A 27,798-nucleotide genomic window follows, 5' to 3' on the forward strand; every position below is an offset into this window, starting at 1 on the left:
ACTTTTAGATGGAGGTTTTTTTTCCCATTTTCTTCAGTGGAGTAATCTACCAACATGAACAATGATGTGACTAAGTTTGTTGGCAGCACTAAATTAGATTGATGATGTTATCTAGTTGGATAATGAAACATTTTACGAGCAAACCACCAATCTCAAGAGCTTCACATTCAACCTTGAGCTATAGATGCTATCATCTTCTGGAACACTACATTACTTTGAGTGATTAAATGATTTCAAATATCAGTACTTCAAAACGGATTGGGAAAGGTAGCGATGCATGTCTGTGTGAGAAAAATTCATTTATTCTAAGCAAAGTATAAATTAAGTAGTAAATATCCATTTTTTAAAAATTGTAACATCATTTGATGGACCAAACTGATAATGACTGGTCTAAAAACAGACGTAACAGTTATGGTGGTGTACTTGTTGGAAATGATCTATACATCAGGGGTGTCAAACTCAAGGCCCGTGGGCTGGATCTGGCCTCCAATGTGCTTAGATCTGGCTTGTGGGCCTCCTGCCAGAAAAAATGGAGCTCTGTTTTCATCCATAACATCACTATCACAAGTGACATTATGTTGGCCACACCTACCCTGGCCATGCCCCCAGGTCAAACACAACCCGGATGCAGCTCTCAATTAAATCAAGTTTGTCATCCCTGATATACAGCAACTAATTTTATGTTAGGGATTGTTAAATGTAAAAATAAAACTGCCAGTAAAAGAAAGGAAAAATACAGGAAGATTTATGTGTGTGTGTTTGTGTGTGTGTGTGTGTGTGTGTGTGTGTGTGTGTGTTTGTCATTAGAATTTAGGATGAAATATACCAGGGTAGGCTAAACACATGGAGATTTAGGGCAGACAAAAAGAGATACAAAAGTACAAAAGAGGGAGGGAGAGGAACTTGAACAGGCAATGACCAACTCTAGAGCCTGTTCAGCCAGATTGTTTCCTTATGGTTCCTCCCACAGGAAATCAGTAGCAATGACTTTCTGGGAAAATCTTAGAAACTGTTCTTAAAAAAATACACACACATATCTCAATTTTTTCTCTCTCTTTTTTTTTTAAAAAAAATCCTAATTATAACTTGTGTTCGTGCATGGTGAAAGTTGTTAAGGACAAAATAAATCAGTCAATCATTTATTCAGCGAGAATATAGAAAAAGTCACCGCCAGCCACACAATATACAATGCACAACTGTAAAGGCTAAGAATAGGAGCACGTTACCTAGGGAAATACTCCTTTATTTTGAATTGATATAATAGAACAGAAGAGACAGAATAGAAAATAGAGCTGGAAGGGACCTTGGAAGTCTTGTAGTCCAGTCCCCTGCTCAAGCAGGAGAACCTATACAATCTCACACAGGTGACTGTCCAGTCTCTTCTTAAAAACCTCTAGTGATGGCGCACCCACAATTTCTGAAGGCAAGCTGTTCCACTAGTTAATTGTTCTTACTGTTAGGAAGTTTCTCCGTAATTCCTTATTTCTTGTCCTGCCCTCTGGTGCTTTATAATAATATAAAATAGTATAATAATAGAAGATTATTCTATAATATATAGAATAATTTGACCCCCCCTTCTTTGTGGCAGCCCCTCAAAACTGAAATATTGCTATCAGGGCACCCCTAATTCTTCTTTTCTTCAGAAAAGTGACGTGCGGTGAGCTTCATGGCCGGTGAGGCAAGCGCGAAAGCCCCGCTGAAGCCCCGGCGCAGCATCCACCATAGAGCGGGACCCTCACTGGCAATGAAGCTCACCGCATGTCACTCGGCAGTTAAAACTCTGCTCTGCAGCCCAAACTTTCTCCTCCCAGCAACTTGGCCTGTTGGACACAGTGGTGGCGGGGGGAGGAATGGGCTGGCTGGCTGGGGAGGAGGGAGCCCTTTAAAGCCCTGCTGCCACATCTTCCCAGCAAGACTTCCTTTCGGCTCGTGGTTCCCCTTGCCTGCCTTAACCAAAGCTTGGCGCCCTGCCTCTGCTTTCGTGCTCTCCCTCCCTCAGCTGTGCAGCAGCGTCGGCGGCAGCTCTCGGCCTACAGCGGCAGCATCGCACAGACTGTGGAAGGAGGAGGAGGAGGAGGGAACCAAGAGAGGCTTTTACCGGGCGTGCGCCCCACAGCCAGGACCGTCATTGCACCTCAAGCTGCATTTCTTCCTGCAAAGCCCTTCGAGCATCAGGCGGAACTCTCGGGTTGCCCGAAGGGCTTTGCAGGAAGAAATGCGGCTTGAGGTGCAATGACAGTCCTGGCTGTGGGGCGCACGCCCAGTAAAAGCCTCTCTTGGTTCCCTCCTCCTCGTCCTCCTTCCACAGCCTGTGTGACGCTGCCGCCGTAGGCCGAGAGCTGCTGCCGACGCTGCTGCACAGCTGAGGGAGGGAGAGCGCGAAAGCAGAGGCAGGGCGCCAAGCTTTGATTAAGGCAGGCAAGGGAAACCACGAGCCGAAAGGAAGTCTTGCTGGGAAGTCGCGGCAGCAGGGCTTTAAAGGGCTCTCCCTTCCCCAGCCAGTCAGCCCACCCAGCCCATTCCTCCCACCGTCACCACTGTGTCCAACAGGCCAGGCGTCTCGCATTTATGATGGACATAAACGCGAGACAACTGGCCTCTTGGGACACAGCGGCGAGAACATCCCTGCCGCCTCTGCGCTCCTCTGCCTCACCCCCCTGCCTCCTACGACCCCACCACTGTGAAGAAAGAAACACACACACACACACACACACACCTCACAATAAAAAAATTACAAATTAAATTACAATAAATTTGAATCCCCCCTCCCTCCGTCCAATCCACCTTTTCCAGCTGTGGAAACTCTCTCAACTCTCCTCTTGTCCGCCCAACGTAAGCGTGCTCATAAGGCATGATTCGCTGCTCCCTGATCAGGAGGCGGGAGAATCAGTGCCTCTTTTGCATATGAAAGTTTTCGCTTTTTAACTCCTCCTTAACTTTTAAAAGGCGAAAAATTCCTTAGGCAAAAGAGGGCCCAAGTTCTCTGGCCTCCTCCCATAGTTAACACTGAGAGCAGACACCAAGCCATTGTGACTTTGAATCTGGTAGCAACTACCCTGGCTTTAATTAGTAAAAAAAAATTATTTAAAATTCTTCCTTTCTCTCAGGAGACTGGTGAGGCCCCGCCTCCCCTGCCTCTAGTGACTGCACGTCCCTGCTTTAGACTAGCCAGATCTAAAATCTGCAGCTTTTCTTCATATGGTCTTGTCTCCAGGCCTTTGATAATCTTAGTTGTGGGCTTCCGGGGGAGGTTCTTGCCGCCGTCGGCAGCTCAATGAAGCTGCCCTCAGAGTTCTGGTTCGTATATCTATTTAAGATCTTAGATAACTCTTTTTCCATTAAGGAAAAAGTAGGGAGGGTCCCTCAGCCAGTTAGAATCCTCTTTGAAGTTCGTAGCCTTTTTTTCTTTTTGGCTGCGAACGAAAGAGAGTGAATCAACAAAAGCTGAGTCATTTACTCCGGCCAGATCTTCTCAGCTGTTTTTTTTTCAGCTCTAGGCGAGTTACTTCCCCCCCCAGAACAAGCCTTTGTAATTAACCCATTTAAGATTAATCCGGGCAGTGAACATACCTGTGAATTTTTCCTTTTTCTCTATTTAAAATACCAGCTTCAATTTTATAAAGACTCCTTTTGTTTAACCTTTTTTTTCTTTAAAAAAAATGGCGATTTTGTAACTTCCGCATTTGCTATAACGATATATCTTCAACTTCCTGGACAGACTTAAGGGATTACAAACTAATTAGCCCTGTTCCCTCGAAGATTTCTTTTTATTGATTGCCAGGGGTTTGTTGAAACTACCTTATCTCAAATTAACGTGAGCAGAGACTCTGTTGCTTCCCTTTTTATCATGGCACCGAAATCGAAACCCAGACGCTCATCTCAGGCATTTGTTACAAAGCCGCTGTCCTTGCCTTCTACGCCCTCTACTGGAGATTTGCTAACGAAAGAATTTCTTTTGAAATCCTTAAAGAGTTCAGAGAGGAAATGCAAAATTTATTTCAGACTTTTATGACAGACTTGATGCCAAGATTGCTCAAACAAAGGAGGATATGATCGAGGTTATGAATGTTATGACAGATTATATTGCTGGAATGGAGGATAAATTGGAACTTTTGGAAGAAGCTAATTCCAACCTGACATCTAAATTGAAATATTACAACAGGAAATCCAAATTGCGCAAAAAACAACTTGTCATGATAAATTATAAGAAGACTGAGTCTGCAATAAGAGTTAGGGGATTGCGTGAAAATGAGCAGGAGAATTTGAAACAGACCTTTTTGAGGCTTTTAGTCGCTCGGTGGGAAGTCCGGGACTTAACTTTGATTGGCAGATTCAAAAAATCTATCGCCATAATTCGTACGTAGCAAAACAGCGACAACTTCCGAGGGACATAATTATATATTTTGCCACAAGAGAATCCAGAAAACGCGATAATACAGGAGTTCTACAATAATAGGCTGCGAATTGATGGACAGGACTTGATAGTTTTCAAAGAAATACCACCTCAAATATTAAGAGCCAGAAGAGACTATGCCTTCTTAACTAAGGAACTCAGAAACTCTCAGATACAATACAGATGGGAAGTGCCGTTTGGTATTACTGTTACATTTGATAACCAAAAACATTGCCTCAACTCTGTTTGGGAAGCCCGAGATTTCTATTACAATATTCTGAAGGCGGGACTTCCTGAATTACCTGGACATGGAGAAAGACAAGGAGAAGGAGAAGAGAAACAGCGGAACACGTGGCTACAAGGCGAGAGGCATTGCTTTCCCCCTCCGGAAGGGCAGAAGAGTAGAGAATAAAGACTTAGTTATGCTTCTAAAACATTTGCTTAATTTTAATCTGAATAATACTTTGTGATTTCTGTCTTGGGTAAAACGGTATAGCTGCATACTGACGAAGAGACATTGAGACTGAAAGAGACTGAAAGAAGTGGCGATGATTTTGGAATATATATTGTATGGATTTAAACAGGATTCGATGGATAACTTTGAATTTCTACTTAATTGTTCATGATTTATTTTTTAGGGTGAGGAGAGCGGAGATCGTGATCTTCTTGGATTGTGGTTCGGGTTGAATGGAGCTGGGAAGTGTGGGGTAGATGGGAGGGTAGTGAAGGTTTAAGTAGAGTTATTTTGAGACAGAAAGTAAGCTGATCTTTGTATAAATTGTTATTTGAATATAATGTTTGGAAAGATACCTATAGAGTCTGCAGGAAGGTGAAGCAAATATAAGAGGAGTACGGATGAAAATAAAATATATATATGGACACGGGTAAAGGCAGGATGGGAGGAGTTGGAAAAGGAAACCGAGAGAAGTATTTGAATGTTTAAATGGTTTAATAGAGAAGGAGGTAAAAGAGATAAATCAAAGGTTTGGATATTTAGATAAAGAGATAAGGCCTTCGCTGGAATTCCATTTAATTAACTTACTTGGTTTCAATATAGTTTGAAATCCTGCAAGTAATAAAATAACTGAAATTAGGAATGAGGTACATTGTTTAAGATTTAAAAATGATGGGAAGCTGAGTTTAATGTAGAGAATTTGTTGATTTTTCCCGTTTTTCCTTTTTTTTGTGTGTGTGTGTGGTTTTTTTTCTTTTTTTACTATTTCCTTTTTTTTTGTTTTTCATTTATCTTTTATCTTTTAATTCTAAAGTTATTTGATTTTAATATACTCCAGACTGTGCTTGATAAAAAGTTATGCCGGGTATGGGACCTGGGAAGCCGAAAGGGGGTTAGGGAGGGGGGTTTAGGGGGGACGGGGGAGGGTGGAAATACAGTCCCAATTTTCAGAACAATAAGAATGCACTTGTATACTGTTGCTCTCTTTTCTTTTTTTTTCTTTTTTTCTTTTATTTTCTCTTTTTTCTTTTCATTTTTCTTAATTTTAGAGTAAAATATAAACTGAATAGATAATGAATTGTAGAGATACACCAAAGTGAGGAGTAGAGGGAAAGAAGAGGGAGAAGTAAAGAGGGAGTGAGAGGGGAATGTAAGGAGGGTGAGATGGAGGGAAGGGGAGAAAGGAATGTTTGAGGGGGAAGGGAAGTAGAAGAGGGGAATGTTGGAGGGGAGAAATGAAAGTTGGAGGGGGAGAGAAAGGGTGTCTGGGGGATTGAAGTGCTATGTTGGTTTTCTATGTGGAAGATGAGTTGTGTCATTGATTTTCCCCTTTTTTTTAAAAAATGCACAGTATATAAGTGATTGTATAAAATGAAAATGAAAATGAAATAAACAGTTTTAAAAAGGATAATCTTAGTTGCTCTTCTCTGAACTTTTTCCAAAGTCTCAACATCTTTTTTGTAGTATGGTAGATATTTTGTAATGTCCAGAAGTAGATGAATCGCAAAGTAGGAAGGATTTCCGGAGGGGCTTTGTCTAAGCATCAGAATTACCTTGGAGAAATCCTGGAGATTGAATAAATTGCCAATGACTACAGGAACACAAATGTCCCTATTTTTAACAAAGATGAAATAGTATGAGAATGTTAAGCCAGCCCATTTGACATTGGTACTGGGATTCTATAGCAATAATAAAGCAGTCACTCTATGGCTACCTTGGAAACAATGCCATGATCAGTATAAATTAGCATGAATTAATCAAGAATGCCTCGTCAAACTAACTATATTTCATTTTTGATGGAGTAATTTCACTGTAACTGTTGTGTTCTGAGCTTGCGCTGACTAAAAGTTTAAGTGGGAAGCGCTCGACAGCTGATTGGCTGATCGTTTGACAGCTCCTGTATAAATAGGGAGCTGTCCAAACGAGCAGCGCGCGTTCCTATCTAAGCCGGTTCTGAAACGTTAGCTTGTACTTTAAGGGGATAAACTTGTTAGCCTTTTATTCCTGTCTCTGCCTCAGTTCTTCTGGCTACCCACAGGTCCTTGGTACACACCACTGGCGACGAAGGTGGGATTGCCAAACTGAGGTACGAGAAGCTGAAGTCACTTACTGCTGAAGTCACTCGCTGAGTCACTAGAACCGCGCTTAATTCTACCGCGACGAGACGTCGCTGGCTCTGACAGGAATGGCCACGTTAAATTTCGCGCCATTCAACTATGGCTCTGAGACATGGAAGTCTTACACGGCTCGGTTCGAATGTTTTTTGGTCGCGCACGACCTCACCAAGCTGACGGACGAGCGGAAATGCGCGTTTTTCCTGTCCGTCTGTGGCACAGACGTTTTTCACACTGCCAGGGCTCTCACAGCTCCTGAACCCATTAAGGCCGTTCCCTGGCCTGTGCTGCTGGCAAAGCTGACAAGCCATTATGCCCCGTCTCCGTCCAAGATAGCCCGCAGGCACGCTTTTCACCAGCGGAGCCAAGCTGAGGGGGAGTCCGTCAGTGCCTACGTTGCAGCGTTACGATCGGCCGCTCTCCACTGCGAGTTCCGAGACTTGGACGAGGCCCTCCTTGACCACCTTGTGTGTGGCCTGAGAGATCTCAAGCTGCAGAAGCGACTTCTAACCAAAACAGATCTCTCCTTTCAAACTGCCTTCGATGAGGTCCGGGCATCCGAAATGGCTGCAGCATCCTTAGCCACCATCGCGAAGAGTCGGTCTGCCACAGCAGCACAGCCGGCCAATACATTCAGCACAGCTACCGGCCTCTTAGATTCTGAAAGTGAGGATTCGGAGTATGAGAACTCTGAGGAGGACATTAACCGCCTTCACGAGGCGAACAAAAAGAGCGTTCCGCAGAGGAAAGGCGACCCTAAATCTGCATGTGTTGGTTGCGGAGGCAACCACGAGAGAGCTGAGTGCAGATTTAGGCAAGCCCTCTGCCAGCGATGTGGCAGGAAGGGCCACATCGCTCGGGTATGCCGAGCCGCGCAGCCCATGTCCTCCTCTGAATTTCAAACCGATCGGTCTCGACAACCGAGGAACCGAAATAGTGGCCCCAAGAAGGCCAGGATGGACTGTCACGCCATCCTCCGAAATGCCACCCAGGATCTCTCCTGCCACCAGCTCCAAAAAAAAAATACAGCTAACCGTTACCGTGGAAGGAAAGCCCTGCGAGATGGAGTTAGACACCGGATCCGCAACTTCCATCGTGTCCTGGAGCACGATTAAGCGCCTGCTGCCACAGCTGTCAAAACGCCAATTACAAGACTGTAATCTGACGTTAAGAGACTATCAGGGCAACCTGATTCCAGTAATTGGCACCCGCAAAGTCAGAGTGCAGTTCAAGGGGTTTGACGGCCGGTTACCCCTCATCATAGTGGAAGGCCGGTTGCCCAGCCTTCTTGGCCTCGATTGGTTCCAGTCCCTAGGCCTGCAGATCAGCGGAATCCACCATCTAAGCGAGTCAGCTCTTGATTGCCTAGTAGCAGAGTTCCCTGCGGTGTTTGATGGCTCACTAGGCAAATACACTGGCACACCCGTGTCTTTCAACCTTGACCCATCAGTACAGCCGGTGCGAATGAAGCCTCGCCGAGTACCCATCGCACTCAAACCAAAAGTGGACGCCGAATTGGACAGGCTGGTGGCTCAAGGCGTCCTAGAGCCAGTGGACCATGCCCAGTGGGAAACACCCATTGTGTTACCCATCAAGCCAGATGGCAGCGTAAGGATTTGCGCTGACTACCGCTGCTCGATCAACCGTGCCCTGCCTTCCAACGCGTACCCGGTGCCAGTGGTCCAGCATTTGCTGCACACCTTGGGCGAGGGGACTGTTTTCGCGAAGCTCGACCTCGCCCAAGCTTATCAACAGCTGGTGGTGGACGATGAAGCAGCGGAAGCCCAGACAATCATCACACACCGGGGCGCTTTCCGTTGCCGCAGATTGCAGTTTGGGGTCAGCATCGCCCCAGGACTGTTCCAGAGTTTGATGGAGCGGCTGCTCCAAGGACTCAGAGGCGTCGTTCCCTATTTTGACGACGTCCTCGTGTCAGCCACCTCCATGGATGAACTAATGGCCCGGTTGCGCTTAGTCCTCCAACGTTTCCAACAAGTGGGACTGAAGGTCAAGAGAGATAAGTGCCAGGTTGCGGTAACCCAGATAGAATTCCTTGGTTTCATCATTAATGGCAGTGGCATCCACCCCACGGCTGCCAAGACCAAAGCCATCGTGGAGGCCCCTGCCCCCACTAACAGAGCTGAGTTACAGGCCTTTTTAGGCCTACTTAATTTTTACGCTGTTTTTCTGCCCCACAAAGCATCAGTCGCAGAGCCGCTCCATCGCCTCCTAGACTCAGGCGCACCCTGGGTTTGGGGCCGCAGGGAAGCTTCCGCTTTCCTAGCTGTCAAGCATCTCCTCATTTCCAACGATGTTCTGGTACAATACAGCGAGCACTTGCCTCTCGTACTCGCTTGTGATGCTTCCCCTTACGGGGTGGGCGCCGTCCTTTGCCACCAGTTACCCAGCGGAGCAGAGGTGCCAGTTGCCTATTTTTCACGCATGCTCTCTGCCTCTGAACGTAACTATGCCCAAATTGATAAAGAGGCTCTTGCCATTGTGGCTGGGGTGCGCCGGTTCCACCATTACTTGTACGGCCAGCCATTTCAAATTGTCACTGATCACAAGCCCCTGCTCGGTTTTCTGGCTGGAGATCGCCCTGCCCCTCAGGTTCTCTCCCCACGCATGACCCGCTGGTTTGTTTTCCTCGCGTCCTACGAATACCAGCTGCACCACAGACCGGGGAAGCAGATCACCCACGCCGACGCCCTCAGCCGTTGCCCTCTGCCAGAGGCCTTGGAAGATCCTGCTGCTGCCGCACCTGTATTCCTTATAGACGACCTCAACCTTCCACTCTCTGCCGCCGACATCGCCCGGGAGTCCGCAAGGGATCAGGTAATATCCCGGGTGCTAGACTGGGTTAAGCGAGGGTGGCCGAAAGACCCCGTAGACCCCGTTTACCTCCCCTTCAAGTCACGCCTGGCGGAGCTATCCGTTCAGCACGGCTGTTTGCTGTGGGGCCATAGGGTTGTCGTGCCGGCCTCACTGAGGACTACCGTCCTGCGGCAGCTACATCACGCTCACCCAGGAATTGTCCGGATGAAAGCCTTAGGTAGAAGCTATGTTTGGTGGCCCAAGCTTGACCAAGACATCGCCGACCATGTCGCCGGCTGCCCACAATGCCAGAGCGCCCAGGCGCTGCCACCTAAAGCAGAGCCGCGAACGTGGGAGCCCCCTTCCACCCCATGGTCCCGAATTCACGTTGACTTTGCAGGCCCCATTCACGGCCGTATGCTCTTTATTGCTGTTGACGCCTTCTCAAAATGGGTCGAGGTCGTCCACATGTCCTCCACTACAGCAGACGCGCTAATCGTGACCCTGCGCCACCTTTTTGCCACCCATGGCCTGCCCGACGTGTTGGTGTCCGATAACGGACCGCAACTGACAGCAACCAAGTTTGAGGCTTTCCTTGCTTCCCACGGCATCCGACATGCCCTCACCTCCCCGTTCCATCCCGCTAGCAATGGCTTGGCGGAGCGCGCTGTTCGCTCCGTCAAAGAGGCTCTTTCCAAATTAGACCACCTTCCCTGGCAGGAACGAATTGACGCCTTCTTGCTAGCCCAACACTCTACTCCCTCGCCAGAGACGAACACGAGCCCAGCCGAGCGTCTCATGGGACGGCGGTTGCGGACAACCCTGGACCGTTTGCACCCCGCTTATTCCGCTCCAACCCCATTGGATTCCCGGGGAGGGTCCCGCTCCTTCGTCCAGGGGGAGGCAGTGTATGCCCGGAATTATGTAGGACATCCCTTGTGGCTACTGGGCATAATCACTGACCAGACCGGACCCTGCTCCTACAGGGTCAGGCTCCTCGACGGCAGAGTCTGGAAACGCCACTGCGACCAGTTGCGGAGCAGGCACCAACCACCAACAAGTCAGCAGCAGTCAACCGACCTGCCAACACTGACGGGCCCGACGACCGACGCCGAGCACGGAAACGAGGAGGCCAGCCGAGAACAAGCAGCCGGAGCCCCAAACCGAAGCGGCGACTTACTTGGTGGGCCAGCACCATCCTTCGTTCTCCGGCGGCCCGGGCGATCGCCGTCCTCCGATGCAGAGTCCTCGGCCGAACAACCAGAACCTCCAAACGGTGCAGAAGGGCCTAGGGCATCCGGCCGCATCAGGCGGCGTCCAGCATATTTACAAGACTACGCCTGCGCGAACTTAAGGGGGGAGGAGTGTTGTGTTCTGAGCTTGCGCTGACTAAAAGTTTAAGCGGGAAGCGCTCGACAGCTGATTGGCTGATCGTTTGACAGCTCCTGTATAAATAGGGAGCTGTCCAAACGAGCAGCGCGCGTTCCTATCTAAGCCGGTTCTGAAACGTTAGCTTGTACTTTAAGGGAATAAACTTGTTAGCCTTTTATTCCTGTCTCTGCCTCAGTTCTTCTGGCTACCCACAGGTCCTTGGTACACACCAGTAACAATTAAAGCAGATATATTAAAGAATTTGACATGTACCCCATAACATTCTAATTACTCTGTTTGAGTCAGGCCTAGATAATGTAACAGTTAAATGAATCAATATCAATAATCATTTAAAGTTTCCCAATATACTGGAAGGAGATAACTTCTTCAGATGCGTTCAAGTTCTCCACTCAACATTGACAGATTTTTTTTATTAATGATTTGGATGAGCAAAAGACATAACATTGGATGGTATAAATAAATAGCTAGAAAACTCATAATGACAAAGACAGATGCATATTTGCTATACTTTTAGTTGCTCTTATGAACAATGAGGTGGTGGCTCAGTCTGGGCCTGGGCCTGGGGCTGTTGACCTCATTGTTAAGGTCCAGCCCCGATTAGAACGAATGCATGTCTTGTGAATTTTTAAACTATCCTTTTTTTAATTTTCCTTTTCTTTTTTTCTTTCCTCTTTTGTAAGCCGCCCAGAGTCCTTCGGGATTGGGCGGCATATAAATTTTAACAATAAATAAATAAATAGTGGCTAAGATGCTGAGTTTGTTGATCAGAAAAGTCGCCAGTTTGAATCCCTAGTAGTGAGCTCCCGTTACTTGTCCCAACTTCTGCCAACCTAGCAGTTCGAAAGCATGTAAAAATGCAAGTAGAAAAATAGGAACCACTTTGGTGAGAAGGTAACAGCATTCTGTGTGCCTTAGACATTTAATCACATGATCACAGAGACGTCTTTGGACCCTGCTGGCTCTTTGGCTTTGAAACGGAGAGCACCGCCCCCCTAGGGAACAACTAGCATATATGTGCAAGGGGAACTTTTATCTTTTTATGAGCAATGAGAAACAAAGCAGCATTGGTGAAAGAAAATACCCCATTTAGGCCCAGGACCTCAAATACCTGTTCTTCACAAGTACTTGTTCAGAGGTAAAGGGGCAGAGGCAGGTGAAGAATAATGAAGAATGGTTCTGTGGAAAGGTGTGTCTAGGACTGGTGAATATTTTTAAGAACTGGTTTGTACCAGTAACATACAGCTCCTTTGACATTCTATTTTAATAAGCAACTGTTTGTTATAAAATATGGGAAAGGTGGAGAAGAGAATATGATTAAAGCAGATGATCAGGGAAATGCCTTAAATGCAGTTTCAGTTTAATGATCAACCAATATAGAATTTGGTTTTATTCAACCTTTCTTCTGTAACTATTTTTATTGTGAGGATTGAAAGACTGATATGTAGATGATAAAGTAAATTTGTTCTCTGTTGCTCTGGCAAATAGGCGTAAACCAATCTTTTCATGAAGCAGGAACTAGAGCATATCTGGCATGAACTTCCTATAATAATGTTTTTGAAGTGGCAGGTTCCCTATGATTTGGAAAGGCTTGGAACACCAGCTTTATTCCATTTGGTGTTCCCAACAGCAAAATATCTTTGTTGAAAATACATGATTTGCCGCTGAATTTGAATTGCATGATTTGAGGAGCTGCATAAAACAGACTGGGGGCTTATAGGGGGCTCAAGGGATCACAATCTGCTACTTTTCCATTGAATTTTCCCCCAAGAGGAGTTGTGCCATGGCCAGTGTCACATTTAGACTATTGCACCTGTGTTGATTGGAAACAGTCATTGAATATCTTGGCAGGATATGTTGCTTTTTTGTATATTGAGCATGTGCCTGGTTTTTGTTTCTCTTTTTTACAATTCCAAATACAGCTTTGAAAATGGGTAAATAGAATGGAGCACCATATAAGGCAACCATTCATTGGTGGAAGGGGCAAAAAGGAGAGAACAGGCAAGCTAGAAAGTTGTTAAGACTGTCAGCTGTGTTTGAAGTAGCTACCTTAATGTTTTAAGGCAGGTATTTTCTCTCTTTTTGGTTCTTTTGGCTTTCTGTTTTAAACGTTCTTTTTCTTTGTTTTTTCCCCAGAGTGACAGCTTCATTCATTTGAATATGTAAAGTACTAAATGTGATTCTAGGGCCAACATTGACTTACATAAATCACAGGAAACCTCCATTTTTACCAAACCAACATTTAAAAGCCCTGCACTGTAAACAATCCTTCATCTACAACAGTGGTTCTCAACCTTTGGGGCTCAAACGACCCTTTCACAGGTGTCACCTAAGACCATCCACCTCCACTGGCGTCGCCCATGCTCAGAAGCGCGTCCTGAAGCGGCAGGTGCATGAAGAGCACCGTGTGGCGAAGCAGCCTCCTCCCAGTTCCGGGCGCAACCTCCACGCCAGGGAAAGGCTGAGGCACTGAAGGGGGAGAGAGATGGGTTCTTCTGGGTGGCAGATCAGCCTCAGCTCTGACAGACGTCTGAAGCGAGCACGGTTGGCAGTGCTGCTTCAGCCCAGCTGCCTGCACAGGGCTTGAAGGCACCCGGAGAGCAAGAGACCGGCAGGGCAGTTGGGCTACCCGCTTCAGCTGGTAGGATGGACTCTCGCCCAGGCAGGCACATGCTGGGATTCAAGCCGCCTTGGGCCTGGATGCTGCCTTTGCCACCCCTGCCACCGCCACTGTCCTGCGGGCTAAACTGAGCTCAGAGACATTTTGGGCCCCGGGAAGGGCTGGCAGGAGAGGCCGGAGGGGAGGACAGGCCCCATCCACCCATTCCTTCCATCCTGAAGAATTCCACTTGGGATGGAAGCACAGTTCAATGTAGCTTAAGCCTCCATTTAAAATCCCATTTAAAGGGCAACTTCTGTGTTTCAGAAAGAAAGAAAGAAAGAAAGAAAGAAAGAAAGAAAGAAAGAAAGAAAGAAAGGAGGGAGGGATGGAAAGAAAGGAGGGAGGAATGGAAAGAAAGAAAAGGGAGGGAGGAATGGGAAGAAAGAAAGAAAGAAAACTGGTTGGGTGGGTGGAACAGAATGTAAAAAAAGTAAACTTAATAAAGTGAAACTCATGTAAACCACGAACTGCTGCTGGAAGCAGGCAGGGAGGTTGTTTTATCCTGGAAAATCCCAGCCTGGCTAATCTTCTCCCAAACCAAGATTCACAGATTAATCACTATGCTCTTAATTATGTTCAATTTGTAATAACGAAAATACATCCTGCATATCAGATATTTACATAACAGTTCATAACAGTAGCAAACATATAGCATAACAGTTATGAAGTAGCAACGAAAATAATTTTATGATGGGGGGTCACCACAACATGAGGAACTGTATTAAAGGGTTGCGGCATTGGGAAGGTTGAGAACCACTGTGATAGAGTGCATTACTCGAGTTTCATCCAATATGCTGTGTTTCTCATTATATGGTATACAACAGACCTGTGGAACATTGTTAATTTGGATTTGGGGACTGGGCTTCTATGACTAGCTTTCTACCTGCCTCACCTTTTTGTTTCATGTCAACAAATTTTGATTGATTGAATCAGACACTCTCTTGCTTTACCCTCCCTGCATGACTTTCCTCCTTGATATGGTATAGCAAGGGTTTGATGACAATAGCATAGGAATGCTGCTCCTCAGGCAGAGAAGTCAAAACTGGGGCAACTGTCACATATTTTGTACTAAGGGTTTGGCGTTGTTTGAGAATAAGCACTACTGTATGTTGCAACATACATTTCCCTGCATCGAAACCTTCCAGGGTTGGGCACTGGAACTGTCAAACTTTTGCTATGAAGAAAAGCAGCAGAAAACAGATCCAATTAGAATAGCACTACATAGATCTATAATGCTGTTGACAATTCAACTACCGTCAAAATCAATTAACAAATGGGCAAAGTAATTGCTGGGAAACTTGTACTATTAAAAAAGGCAGGTTTGTAATTCTAGGAAACAATATTAGGTATGCAGGAAAAATGCAAAATTTTGGGAAAATATTATGCATACAAGCTGGGAAATGCATTTGAGTTAATATCTTGATCTTATTATGATATTCTTACTTGCTTTGGATGTTGGTCAGATGAGGAGTTTCTGAGTAAACAAAAGTTTGGAGGTTGGCAATCTGTTGTTCAAATTAAAGGTTTTCAATCAAAGAATTTGAGAGGTAATTATGGAATCACTGATAGAGGACAATTCACTTATATCTAGTTTTTTTTTTTAAAGCAAAAAACAAAGGTCCTCTCCAGATTTTTCTTGGAAAAGAATACTTAAGCCAATCGAACTTTGTAGTGCACACATATTCCCATTAACCTGTAACTGTACTTACAAAAGTAGCATTTATGAACATAATTTAAGGATAACCAATTCTAACATTTCAGTTTGGGAAAGAAAAAATAAAGAGAGCTTCAGTGTGCTTGATTTTCTTGTCCGTAATTTTGAGAAAGGGTAGGCTGACACCTTCTGGACATAGTTGGGCTACAGCTGAGATGGTAGAGACTTACAGATATTTAGAATCTATTTGGTTCTGGTCTGCAGTAGAGACCTTGACCCATGTTGGCTGAAGTTAATGGTAGCAGCATTCCAAGAATATCCACATAACCACTAATATGAATTAGGTGTAATTAGATGCCTTCTTAGATTGATTGATGACTCTTTGGTTTTCTAGATTTGTAGTAATATGTGTCTTTACATTTCTATTCTGGAACTTGGATAAGACATGCATCCATAAAGGCATTTAAATCCCCTTCTTGCAATTAAGATAAGAGAGACCTCAGGTTTAGCCAAATTGTTTCGTAATTGAGACAGAAAGCTATGCCTCTTTATCTGTGAACCAACACAATTTCCTGTTCTTTTATAATTTCCAAAATTAGCTTTTTCATGCCATCTAAATGTGGAGTGGGCTCATCATGTCTCAATTCATAGCAGCTCCTGGAAAGGGCACTTTTTCTCAGGATCCACCAGGAAGGAAGAGTTAAAATTCTTCTGCCCCGTGTTCTGTGAGCACAATGGGAAGTGCCCTCCCCTACTGCTAAAGAGAATGAAAGCATTTGCAATAAAATTATGTAACAAAAAGAGTTATGGTAACTTGAAATGTGTATCAGTTGTATTTTAAAAAGTTTACTTATTTTATTATGTTTATATGACAACTTACAATCAAAGTCCTCTTGGCAGCTTACAGTAAAATGAATATTTAAATGTAAATATCTTCTGCAACCAAAAATGCCAGGCATACAAATTTGAAATATAATTAACACGGCCACACTTGCTTTCACTGGAGGATTGAATTGGGCTAGTTGACAGGTGGAGAAATGGTATTCCTGAATGTTCTCTGATGTAAGTTAAATGTAGCTGAATTGCATTAAGGGCAATTTTACAGACACACACACACAAACATAGAGTGAATTTTAATTAAATATGATTACTGTTCATTCATGTATGAACAAATTCCTCTTGTGTCATATTAAAGAGAAATTTGCTCTTTATGAATTTATTTCCAAATCTGTACAAAGCTCTGTATTTTCCAAGTGATATCCTAAAGCAGGGGTGTCAAACTCGTATTGTCATGGCAGCGTCACGTGATGTATCGGGACTTTTCCTTCCCTAAACCAGGCGGGGTGGGGCTAGCATGTGACGCATCTGCCCCACGGGTCACAAGTTTGACACCCCTGTCCTAAAGCATTCACTGTTGCAATGAAATATTTAAATCAGCTTTGTTTCCGCCAGGGTGGATTTGATTTAAATCAAGTCAATTTAAATCATGATTTAAATTACTAGTAAAAAGGCTAATTTTTAAAGAGCAACTGTCATCTCTGTCCTGCAGCGGCTCCTCCCGAGCCGCTATTGACTTATCGACAGTCCCAATATTGCAGAATATACAGCCTCATGCTACATAACTAAGCTCCATTTCATTCTGAATAAACTAAATTATTAATGTATCTTAAATAGAAAACTATTTTCAGATAGATTTTTACTCCAAAAGCATTTTATTAAAATAAATTTGATAAAAATAAAAAAAATCCAATTTAAATTTAAAAAATCTTATTTTTTGATATATTTTTTAAAAAAACAAAACAATTTTTATCCACCCTGGTTTTCACTAAAATAAATGGGGAAAGGGGAAGGAGGAAAGGGTTGATTTTAAAGCCAGATAAACCATTACAAGCATATACTGTATACTGTGTCCTCTAAGAAGAAAACAAGACTTTTTATTGGGCTAAAGAGAATTCCCAAACTGTTATGTTATTAAAAGTGGAAGTACATGCCAGCTTGCACCTTCAGATGCAACAACTGCTTAGACTTTCCTTTGATATATATAATTAAATTATGCAAATGAGTTTGATGTTAACTAATTGTAAATTATTAGTCATTTATCTGCTCAGTACATTAATATTTTTTTCTTAACCAGAAAATACCTTCTCAATGCAGTTTTTAAAAATGCGTCATCACCCAGATGGCTATGCAAAAGGAGCTAACTAGATTGTACTAAAAAGCTAAACAAATGTTTGACATTTATTCAGGATATAACATTAACTTATTACAAATTTAATCACCTTTATACATAAACAAAGTCACTTTATGCCAGAAGTCCTGTCAGCTACATAGAAAATACTATGTATAAACTGGAATTTATTGGCAATCTTATCTGATCATACCATTTTAGCTACTATGGATGTTGAGCTACTACTGTAGAGCAACCTTCCTTTTAAGCATTAGAAATATAATCAGGGCTGTCCATAAAGCATACCTTGCCACCAGTTCTTTTGATTTTGCACTGAATTCATAACTACTTTGACAACAACATTTATGAGGAAATCAGGTCACAGCTATGCTAGCTCCACAACACGTCATCATCAACATATTGACTTAGCAGCTTTCTTACCTTTTACCCTCTTAAATCCCTCCTTTATTTGATATTCAGTGATGGCATTTTCATTATCTGGATTCTCAGAAAAAGAATGCCTTTTCAATCAAGACTTCAATAAGTTCTATCCTACTATCAACCTAGAAAACTTTTTGTTCCATCACCAAAAAAGGATGCAATGTTTTTACGTATGTTTGAAAGTGGTGGATGTAAGTTTTAAGATTGTTGATGATATTGCTGAAGTCTTATACTATGACAAACGATTTCTTCTATTATCTCAGAACTTCCTACATTGTTTAAAACTGCTCCTTAGGGTTTCAATCTTATTTCTCTCAGCCCTGAAATTGGACCTGCAGCTTTCTGCAACCAATTTGCCTCCTCTGTCATAATGACGAATGTGGCAAGGAGTTATCCAAAACTTGTTAACATTACTAGGACTTCTTCCAATTGTTCCTTTTGGTTCAGTATTGTCCAAGTAGTAATAAAAACCAAATGCACCAAATTACCACATTCATTAAAAGCCCAAGTTTCCTACTTGAACATATAGAGGTAAGTGAAGCAAAATGAAATTCAATTATAACTTTATTTTTCCACACTGTTATCTTCTTCAGTTATTTGAGGAAAGATTCATTTTCCTGTCAAGAGATTTTGTAAATTCTTTTTCCTTTACGGCCTGCACACCACAAAATAATTGCATTTCAAATAGACACCAACTGACTACATTATAAAGGACTGCAATAATCAAGGCAAGCAATAATATATTTTTTCACTTCATGTGGAAACAAATATTGCCTTATTATACAATTATGCTGGCTCTTCTTTAATGTTTATATCTACATACTGCCCAAATCTACCAAACCGCTCTTTTGACATCAGCCCATCTACTCTTCATTCCCTGTGCTGCCTTCACTTCTTTCCATTCCAGTTTGACATCAAGAGCTACTTCTTCTGATTCAGGATCTTCTCTGACTGGTCCATTATTAGGCTTTGCAACAACAATGGGCAGCGGGCCACATTCTTCACGGAATTCTACCACATAGAGCTTCTTCTTGTTTGCTAGCTTTTGATGAGTTTCCTGTGGGGATAATTCAAAGAGAGTATTCTAATCTCCAGAAACGCCAATTCATCCGTTTTCAAAATTTAGTAAACCAATAATTTCATAGAAGGTAAAAGCTATCCTTAGCTGCTAGTTTTAACTCTTTAAAAACTCTACTGTTTTTAGTATGAAACATAGTATCCCTTAGCTTCAGCTTTCATTTCAATATTTTAGTATATCAGGAAAGATGGACACAATAGCCTTTGGTAAGGAAAGGCTGAAAGCCTGAAATGAGGAGAGAAAGTTCAAGATTTGAAAAGTCAAGACATTGAAAGAATAATATACATGTGAACAGTTTGTTTGTATTGAATTTTCAATCCAGCAATATTTGTCACTTACTAGTTCTTCAAACTAATTCCTAGTTCTTCTTCATACTTACTAGTTCTTCAAAACTATTTTGCCTATTTGCCATAATAATGTACTGGCATTCTTACTACCAAATGAGATCCACTGGTTGATTTCCACCTTTACAGATTTTCTTGGCATAAAAATGACTGGAAGTCAGATGAACTGAGATGATTTCACAGACATATGATAATAATGAAAGCAAGCAAGCAACCCAATCAGAAAGCAAGTTCTAAAAATCACAAATGAAGCTGAATAAAATACAGCAATATTATAAAGCTGAAATTTGTTTGTTTGAAAATCCTTCAATGAATGAAATGAAAACACTCCCCTCACAAAACAAAATTTAGCCAAAAAGAGAGAAGAATGGTAAAAATCAATATATTCCATATAGGACGCAAGTGGCATATTTCAATAATAATGGATCAGACAGCAGACGGTGAGAGAAAATCTCTTACTTGCCCAAAATCCAAGAGAGACTGTCACTCAAGCTGTTAACACTAGGCTACAATAAGGAAAACAAGTTTTTTATTTGGCTTCTGATTGTCATACCTGGGCAAAACCCCTAATTGATTTAATTTCATTCACCTTTATATTGCATCAATGTTGCCCTTGTTCTGCACCTGCCTCAAGTGTCAGCCATGGCAGAGTTTTTAAGAACAAATACAATCCATCTTTGGATTGTAAAAAAAACCTTATTTTTAACCAAAACTGGAGAAAATTATCATACTCCACAAACCATGTTTAGGAGATCAAGAAATTATTTTCCGGTATTCACTTTAAATTAATTTGAACATTCCATCCTTGTACCTTCCCACTGCACTACGGCAAAGCACAGTTCATAAAATATCATTACAATATAGGTCCAAGTTAATATTTTTAACATTCTGAGAAGCATGTATTAGTCTCTCACTTATTTTTTACCTGATTAGCTAATCCCTTAAAGAGACATGTGGTGAGATTCAGTATATTGTTCGATCCATAAACCCTGGCATACATGTCTTTAACCCCAATCAGTTTGCAGATTGTGATGATAGCACGGTGACAACGAAGTCCATACCCTGTGAAAAACAATTTAGTATGATTCAAATAAAAATGGCAATATTATAAACAGCAGCTATTATTACATTTTTTCAACTTATCTGAGGACTATATTATTTTAGACTATCTACAATAATGTATTCTTAGAAGCAGGTTTGCTAAGTGCTTCAAAAGGTGATGAATTTCTTCCTAATACAAGAAATGTCCGGTTACAATTCACTTGAAACAGCAAAACCTAATTTAATCTCCTTCAGATATTATTCACATGCCTTGTTTGTTCCTTGTTTGTCTTTTAAATAAACATTTTCTATGTTTATTAATCTGTATTAATTAGCATGTTTACCTGTTACATTAGCTACTTCATGAAATTTATTTAATTTAGTTTTTGACAGACACATATCATCCGTAAAAAAGTAAATGTTGTATTTTTATTTTTAAGATCTTACTATTCATACTCTTCCTAATATTTTGTTTGATATTATTGCAATTAATATTACTATAAGATCAAACAAAATGGGTAAGAACGGATGTATTTGTTTAGCATGGTTATTTATTTTAAAAATGTCTATATGAGAAGTCTGCTAAAATGCAATCAATGGAATATTGCTAATACAGGAAGCCGAGGGGTATGTCGGTTGTAAAATGGAATGTAGAATACTTCTCTTCGTAGATTTATACTTATTTTTGAAGTAGATATTCTACTGTCACTTTCATTGAGAATAATAGTCCTCTTATATTTTCCAACAGAAACTTGTTTCATGAGGTAAGGCTTATAAAGCTTTTAAAATTCCAAGTCTGACCAAATGTATTTTATGAAAAAGCTACAAATACAGCTCTTTGTGGTTATTTCAACTGCAGGACCAATTGTCACTCTGTGATTGGAGAACAACTGTTTATTTCTCATGACAACAGCAGATGTGCAATTTATTAAATGAGAACACTCCACTGAGATAACTATATGAATACTGGACAATACTTTTATCATTGATTCTTCCGCAAGTAAATATTGTGCTCTACATTACTTTGTGATTATAACAGACTAAATCCGGGCTGCTATCAAAGAGTTTAAAAGAAAATTAAAGCCACTTAATTGAGAAGGTCACTGTGGAGTCCAAACTGGATGAATATTAGCTGACTGAATAAAAAATACTATACATTTTCCCTATAATAGAAATTCACAATTTTATATGCAAATGTCTTTTTTTAACTCACCTTTGTTTTGCTTCTTCATCCGAATTGTCGTTTTCTTAAAAGTGGCTGCAATATCATGATAAACTAAAATAAAAACAAAATATTACTAAATAGGTATTTTGAATCCTGAATGATTTCAATGCACAATTTTAAGCATGTTTACCATTTGTTCACAGAAACTCTAATTCCTACACAGAAAGCAATACAGCAGTGGAAATGGAAACATTTTCATTTGTTGAGTGTGTATTGCTTTGAAAGTTGTCTGAAGAGCAATTTGTACAGTGTTTATATCTTTAACTATATGGCGCCAGAATGAAAACCAAGTATTGATTTTCTGGTTCTGAATCTTGAGAAAAGACAAAACTTTTGCTTTTCTATTGCTAAGATAACATAAATAATAAGGCGGTTTGGGGCAATCCACAAATTGGTGCAATTAATTTATGTTTGTGTGCTTTATCTGAGGTGGCTAATTCAAATGAATCACAGTAGTTAACATGCATTAAAAAAATCAAGGCATAATCTGAAAGAAAAAGCAAAATAATCCTGCTAAAATTAATCAGATGTTGATAATTTTGGGGATGGGAGAGGAAAGGGCCTAGGGAACTATGCAAGCACCCTGACATTTTCTTATGAATTTGGAGAAATTTATGCAAAAGAATGAATTGGTGTGAGATTTATTTAAAAGAAATACACCAAATAAAAGAGGAGATGGAGTTGCACTATATATAAGAAATAACTACATCTCTACAGAAATAAAGCACAACAACGATGAGAACTATCTTGAATGTATTTGGGTCAATATTAAAGGTTGGGGGGGGGGAATGACATTGCCATAGGTCTATACTACAGACCACCCAACCAAGCAGAGGAAGTAGATGAACTTTTTGCTAGTCAGCTAACTAAGGTATGTACGAAGCACATCACAATAGTAATGGGGAATTTTAACTACCCTGACATCAACTGGGAAACAAACTCTGCACCAAGTGGAAGATCCAAAAGGTTCCTAATGAACCTAGCAGACAACTTTATTCCCCAAAAGTAGAGAAGGGAACAAGGAGATCAGCCATATTGGACTTAATTCTCACTAACAGAGAGGAAATGATAGAAGGTGTTGAAGCCACAGGAACACTGGGGGCAAGTGACCATGCAATATTGGAATTCAACATTATACAAACACAAGTAGTAGAACAAAGTCAAACTAGAGTCTTGGACTTTAAGAGAGCTAATTTCAATACATTTAAGAAAGAGCTTGGGAAGAATTCCATGGATGAGAATCCTCAAGGGGAAAACAACTCAAGAATCTTGGGAAATTTTGAAACATGAGATTACAAAAGCCCAGTCTAGCACAATACCAATGAAGAAGAAAAATAACAGCTCCCAAAAGAAACCAGCATGGCTACATAAAGAATTGACAAATTGAAAGACAAAAAAGATAAGTCTAAAAAGTGGAAAGAGGGGGACATAACTAAGGCAGAATATCAGCAAATAGCCCGAGCCTGTAAAGATGAAGTGAGGAAAGCTAAGTCTCACAATGAAGAAAAGCTTGATACAAAAGTAAAAAATAACAAAAAAGCTTCTTCCAACATGTTAAAAACAAGAAAAAGGTTAAGGAAACAATTGGTCCATTGCTGGGAGAAAGTGGCAGGAAGGTGACAAGCAACAGGGAGAAAACAGAACTATTTAACTCATTTTTTGCATCTGTCTTTACACAAAGGGATAAAACAGTCCAACCTAGCAAAAACAGCACTACAAAAATCAGATTAGGAACACAAGTTGAAATAGGGAAGAAAATGGTAAGTGAGCACCTGTCTACCCTAGATGAGTTCAAATCACCAGGACCGGATGGATTACACCCCAGGGTTCTGAAGGAACTGGCAGACATGATCTCAGAACCACTGAATTATATCTTTCAGAGATCCTGAAGCACCGGGGAACTGCCAGAGGATTGGAAAAGAGCTGATGTGGTTCCCATCTTCAAAAAAAATAGATCCAGGAAACTACAGACCTATCAGCCTGATCTCAATACCAGGAAATATTCTGAAAAAGATAATCAAGCTACGAATTAGCAAAACACCTAGAGGTAAACAAAGTAATAGCCAAAAGCCAACATGGGTTTGTCAAAAACAGATCATGCAAGACTAATCTTATTGCATTCTTTGACAAAGTGACAAAATTAGTGGACCAGAGGAATGCCGTCGATATAGTTTACTTGGACTTCAGTAAGGCATTTGATAACGTGATAATTTGATAACTCAACATGTAGTCCTCAATGGAACTGCATCTTCATGGAGGGAAGTATGCAGTGGAGTACCTCAAGGCTCTGTTTTGGGCCCAGTACTCCTCATCATCTTCATCAATGAATTGGATGAGGGAATAAATGGGGAACTCATCAAATTTGCAGATGACACCAAGCTGGCAGGAATAGCCAACACTCCAGAAGATAGGCTTAAGATACAGAAGGAACTTGACAAACTTGAACATTGGGCGCTATATAATAAAATGAAATTCAATGGTGAAAAGAGTAAGGTTTTACATTTAGGCAACAAAAATGAAATCCATAGGTATATTATAGGTCAGCAATGGCGAACCTTTTTTGGCTCGTGTGCCATTAGCGGGGGGAACGAACCCCCCCAGCACGCATGCGCATATGATAGGCACCCCCCCCATTTTTTGCATGCTTTTTCCCCATCCCCAGGCTCTAGAGGCTTTATAGGAGCCTGGGGAGTGCGAAAACAGCCTCCCTAGTCCCCCGGAGGCCCTCCGGGAGCTTCAGGAGCTTCCCTGAAGCCTCCGGAGTGCAAAAAACCGGTTCTATGGGCAAACCGGAAGTTCATGAACAGACTTCCGGTTTGCTTGTAGGGCCCATTTAAGCCCTCTGGAGCCTTCCGGAGATAAACGACCCTACAAGCAAACCGGAAGTGACTTCCGGTTTGCTTGTAGGGCTGTTTTTAGTCCTCGGAGTCTTCAGGAGCCTTCCCTGAAGGCTCTGGAGGACTAAAAACAGCCCTACAAGCAAACCGGAAGTGACTTCTGGTTTGGTTGTTGGGTCATTTTTTTGTCCTCCAGAGCCTTCAGGGAAGCTTCTGGAAGGCCTCTGAAGGCTCCGTAGGGCTTAAACCGGCACTCCGAGCAAACAAGTTTGTCCCCAAACTTCCAGTTTGCCCATAGGGCTGGGTTTTTGCACTCTGGAGGCTTTAGGGAAACTCCTGAAGGTCCTCCCTAGGTTCCTATAAAGCATCTGGAGCCTGGGGAGGGTGAAAATGGCTTTTAAAAAGGCTGAAATCAGCCCTGTGTGCCTGACAAATGGCTCCACGTGCCACCTGTGGCACGCATGCCATAGGTTCGCCATCCCAGGTATAGGTGGTACCTTCCTCAATAGTAGTAACTGTGAGAGGGATCTTGGAGTCCGAGTGGACAACCATTTAAATAAGAGCCAGCAGTGTGCAGTAGTTGCCAACAAAGCCAACACAGTTCTAGGCTGTATAAACAAAGGGATAGAATAAAGATCACGTGAAGTGTTAATACCACTATAATGCCTTAGTAAGGCCACACTTGGAATACTGCATTCACTTTTGGTCGCCACGATGTAGAAAAGATGTGGAGATTCTGGAAAGAGTGCAGAGAAGAGCAACGAAGATGATAAGGGGATTGGAGACGAAAACATATGAAGAACGGTTGCAGGAACTGGGTATGTCTAGTTTAACGAAAAGAAGGACTAGGGGAGACATGATAGGAGTGTTCGGATATTTCAAGGGTTGCCAGAAAGAAGAGGGAGTCAAACTATTCTCCAAGGCACCTGAGGGTAGAACAAGAAGCAATGGGTGGAAACTAATCAAGGAGAGAAGCAACTTAGAACTGAGGGAAAATTTCCTGACAATTAGAACAATTAATCAGTGGAACAGCTTGCCTCCAGAAGTTGTGAATGCCCCAACACTGGAAATCTTTAAGAAAATGTTGGATAGCCATTTGTCTGAAATGGTATAAGATTTCCTGCCTAGGCAGGGGTTGGACTAGAAGACCTCCAAGGTCCCTTCCAACCCTGCTATTGTATTGTATTGTATTGTGTTCACCATTAAATCATCTTTCCAGCCAGCCTCCATGCTTCCAGTGTCTTTCTCCCAGCTTGGAACTGAACCAGATAGATATTTCTCAATGGAGCTCATACTCCCTTCTCCAAACCTCTGCTACTGTATTGTATTGTATTGAGATGGAGTAAAACAGCTATTCGTTCATGTGGCCAAAAGAAAAGTTTCAGATAGGGCATACTTTTGCAAGTTCATAAAAATTGGATTTTCAGATAAAGAGATGAAAGAAATAATCAGTTTTATAATATCTGGGGGAAAATACTGCAACTAGCTCACTTTTAAAATTTCAAAATGTATTTCTAATACTTACTTGTATGATCTTCATATCTTTCAACATACTGTAAATGGCGAATAGCTTTGTTCTTTGCCTGGGGAAACAACATTAGTTTAAAAAACTAGAAATGATTAAGAAAATGTACCAACTCAATTCTAAAGTTAAGTCACAGGTCTGATAAAAGAGAAAATATTAAACTTACTTCTGGGTCAATTATAAACTACAATCTAGTACTTATTTCAATTAAAAGAATCAAAATAATAGCTGGAGGTCTACTGATGTTAATATTATTAATATTGTTATTAATATCTACTCTCTTCTGCGTTATACTTTTAATAACTCTTTTATATTTTTAATAATGCTTGTTTTACAACATTTATTTTTTATTTAATTGCTGTACGCCACTTAAGTCACTTTTTGTGAGACGGATGACTATATGCATTTGCTAAATAAATAAAGTCTTCTATACTTAATAAATTCTGACTTCCGGGGGGCGTGGCCTGTTGCCGAGGAGGGCTCCACCGAGCTCCTCAGAGATCTGGTCTGTATATCTAAATAAGATCATAGATAGCACCCCTTTTTGGCTAAGAAAGGGGCAGGGAGGATAGCTCCGTAGGCTAGGGTCTATTCGTAAGCCACAGCCTTTTTTCTTTTTTGGCTGTGGAAAGAGATTAGATCCAGCCGAAGCGGAGCGTTTATCTCCAGCCATTTCTTCTCAGCTGCCTTTTTTTTTTTTGGCAGCCCCAGACAGGCTAGCCCCCCCCAGGACAAAACAAAGTTTTTTCAAGCTAGAATTGATACGGGCGGGTCCCACCCCTGTGAGATTTATGCTTTTATTACTATCGTAAATACCAGCACCATTCGTCTTAGAGACTTCTTTGTCTAAATAGACCTCAAAATGGCGATTTCTCTCCGTGGATGATTGATGTACTTAGCCGGTTTTATCTTCCTGCAGACTGCTCCTTAACAAAATAAACTCTTCTTCTTTTGAAATAGAGGGGAGCGAAGCTCTGCTTACTTGTTTATTTATTATGGCACCCAAGTCAAAGAAGCGTCTTGCTACAAATGTGTCTAAAGAATTTAAAGAATCTTTATTGGAAACACAGCCTTTGTCTCCTATGCCCTCTGCTGGAGAACTTTTAACACAGGAATATCTCTTTAAAATGCTTAATGCTTTTAAGAAAGAAATTAGGGAATTTGTATTGGAATTATATGATGATTTAAAATCTAAAGTTAATCAAATGAAGGCGAATACGTTTGCAGCCGTGTCTGCCCTGACAGATTACTCTGCTGAAATGGAGAACAAATTGGAAAGTCTGGAGAAGGCTAATTCTAATTTGACTACCAATATTCAAATTTTACAACAAGAAATTAGAGATAACGAAAAACAGCTTATGATGATAAATTTTAATAGGAAGGCATCTGCGATAAGAGTCAGAGGATTCCGTGAAAAGGAGCAAGAGAATTTGAAACAGACCTTTGCTGAAGCCTTCAGCCATGCGCTGGGAAGCCCGGGACTTAACTTTGACTGGCAAATTCGGAAAATCTATCGCCAGAACTCATTGATAGCGGCACAGCGACAGCTCCCGAGGGACATAATTATACATTTCTCTACAAAAGAATCTAGAAATGCGATTGTGCAAAAGCTTCATAATAACAGTTTCCGAGTTGACGGCCAGGACCTGATTGTTTTCAA

The 27,798-nt window shown here is 41.8% G+C and overlaps 2 protein-coding genes across 2 annotated transcripts in view; one reads left to right on the forward strand and one right to left on the reverse strand.

The window, feature by feature from the left end:
- The first annotated feature begins 7,032 nt into the window (after nt 1-7,032).
- LOC116507747 (uncharacterized protein K02A2.6-like) lies at nt 7,033-11,164 on the forward strand. Its single transcript, XM_032216074.1, has 2 exons — nt 7,033-7,391; nt 7,972-11,164. Exons 1-2 carry the CDS (start codon nt 7,033-7,035, stop codon nt 11,162-11,164), a joined length of 3,552 nt encoding a protein of 1,183 aa, XP_032071965.1.
- Nucleotides 11,165-17,700: 6,536 nt separating this feature from the next.
- MRPS5 (mitochondrial ribosomal protein S5) overlaps nt 17,701-27,798 on the reverse strand; it is a 39,276-nt gene continuing 29,178 nt past the window's right edge. The window contains exons 8-11 of the mRNA XM_032216381.1: nt 26,139-26,196; nt 21,765-21,827; nt 20,436-20,572; nt 17,701-19,145 (exon numbers count right to left, since the gene is read on the reverse strand). Coding sequence (XP_032072272.1) covers nt 18,921-19,145; nt 20,436-20,572; nt 21,765-21,827; nt 26,139-26,196 — 483 coding nt within the window. The 3' untranslated portion in view covers nt 17,701-18,920. The remainder of the gene's footprint in view (nt 19,146-20,435; nt 20,573-21,764; nt 21,828-26,138; nt 26,197-27,798) is intronic.

Source organism: Thamnophis elegans, chromosome 4, assembly GCF_009769535.1.
Source record: "Thamnophis elegans isolate rThaEle1 chromosome 4, rThaEle1.pri, whole genome shotgun sequence".
NCBI classification, from domain to species: domain Eukaryota; kingdom Metazoa; phylum Chordata; class Lepidosauria; order Squamata; family Colubridae; genus Thamnophis; species Thamnophis elegans.

Coding starts and splice junctions, on each gene's coding strand:
- LOC116507747 (XM_032216074.1), top strand. CDS start 7,033: ATGGCCACGTTAAATTTCGCGCCATTCAACTATGGCTCTGAGACATGG. Junction 7,392..7,971: donor TCGGCCGCTCTCCACTGCGA/GTTCCGAGACTT, acceptor TCCTGCCACCAG/CTCCAAAAAAAAAATACAGC.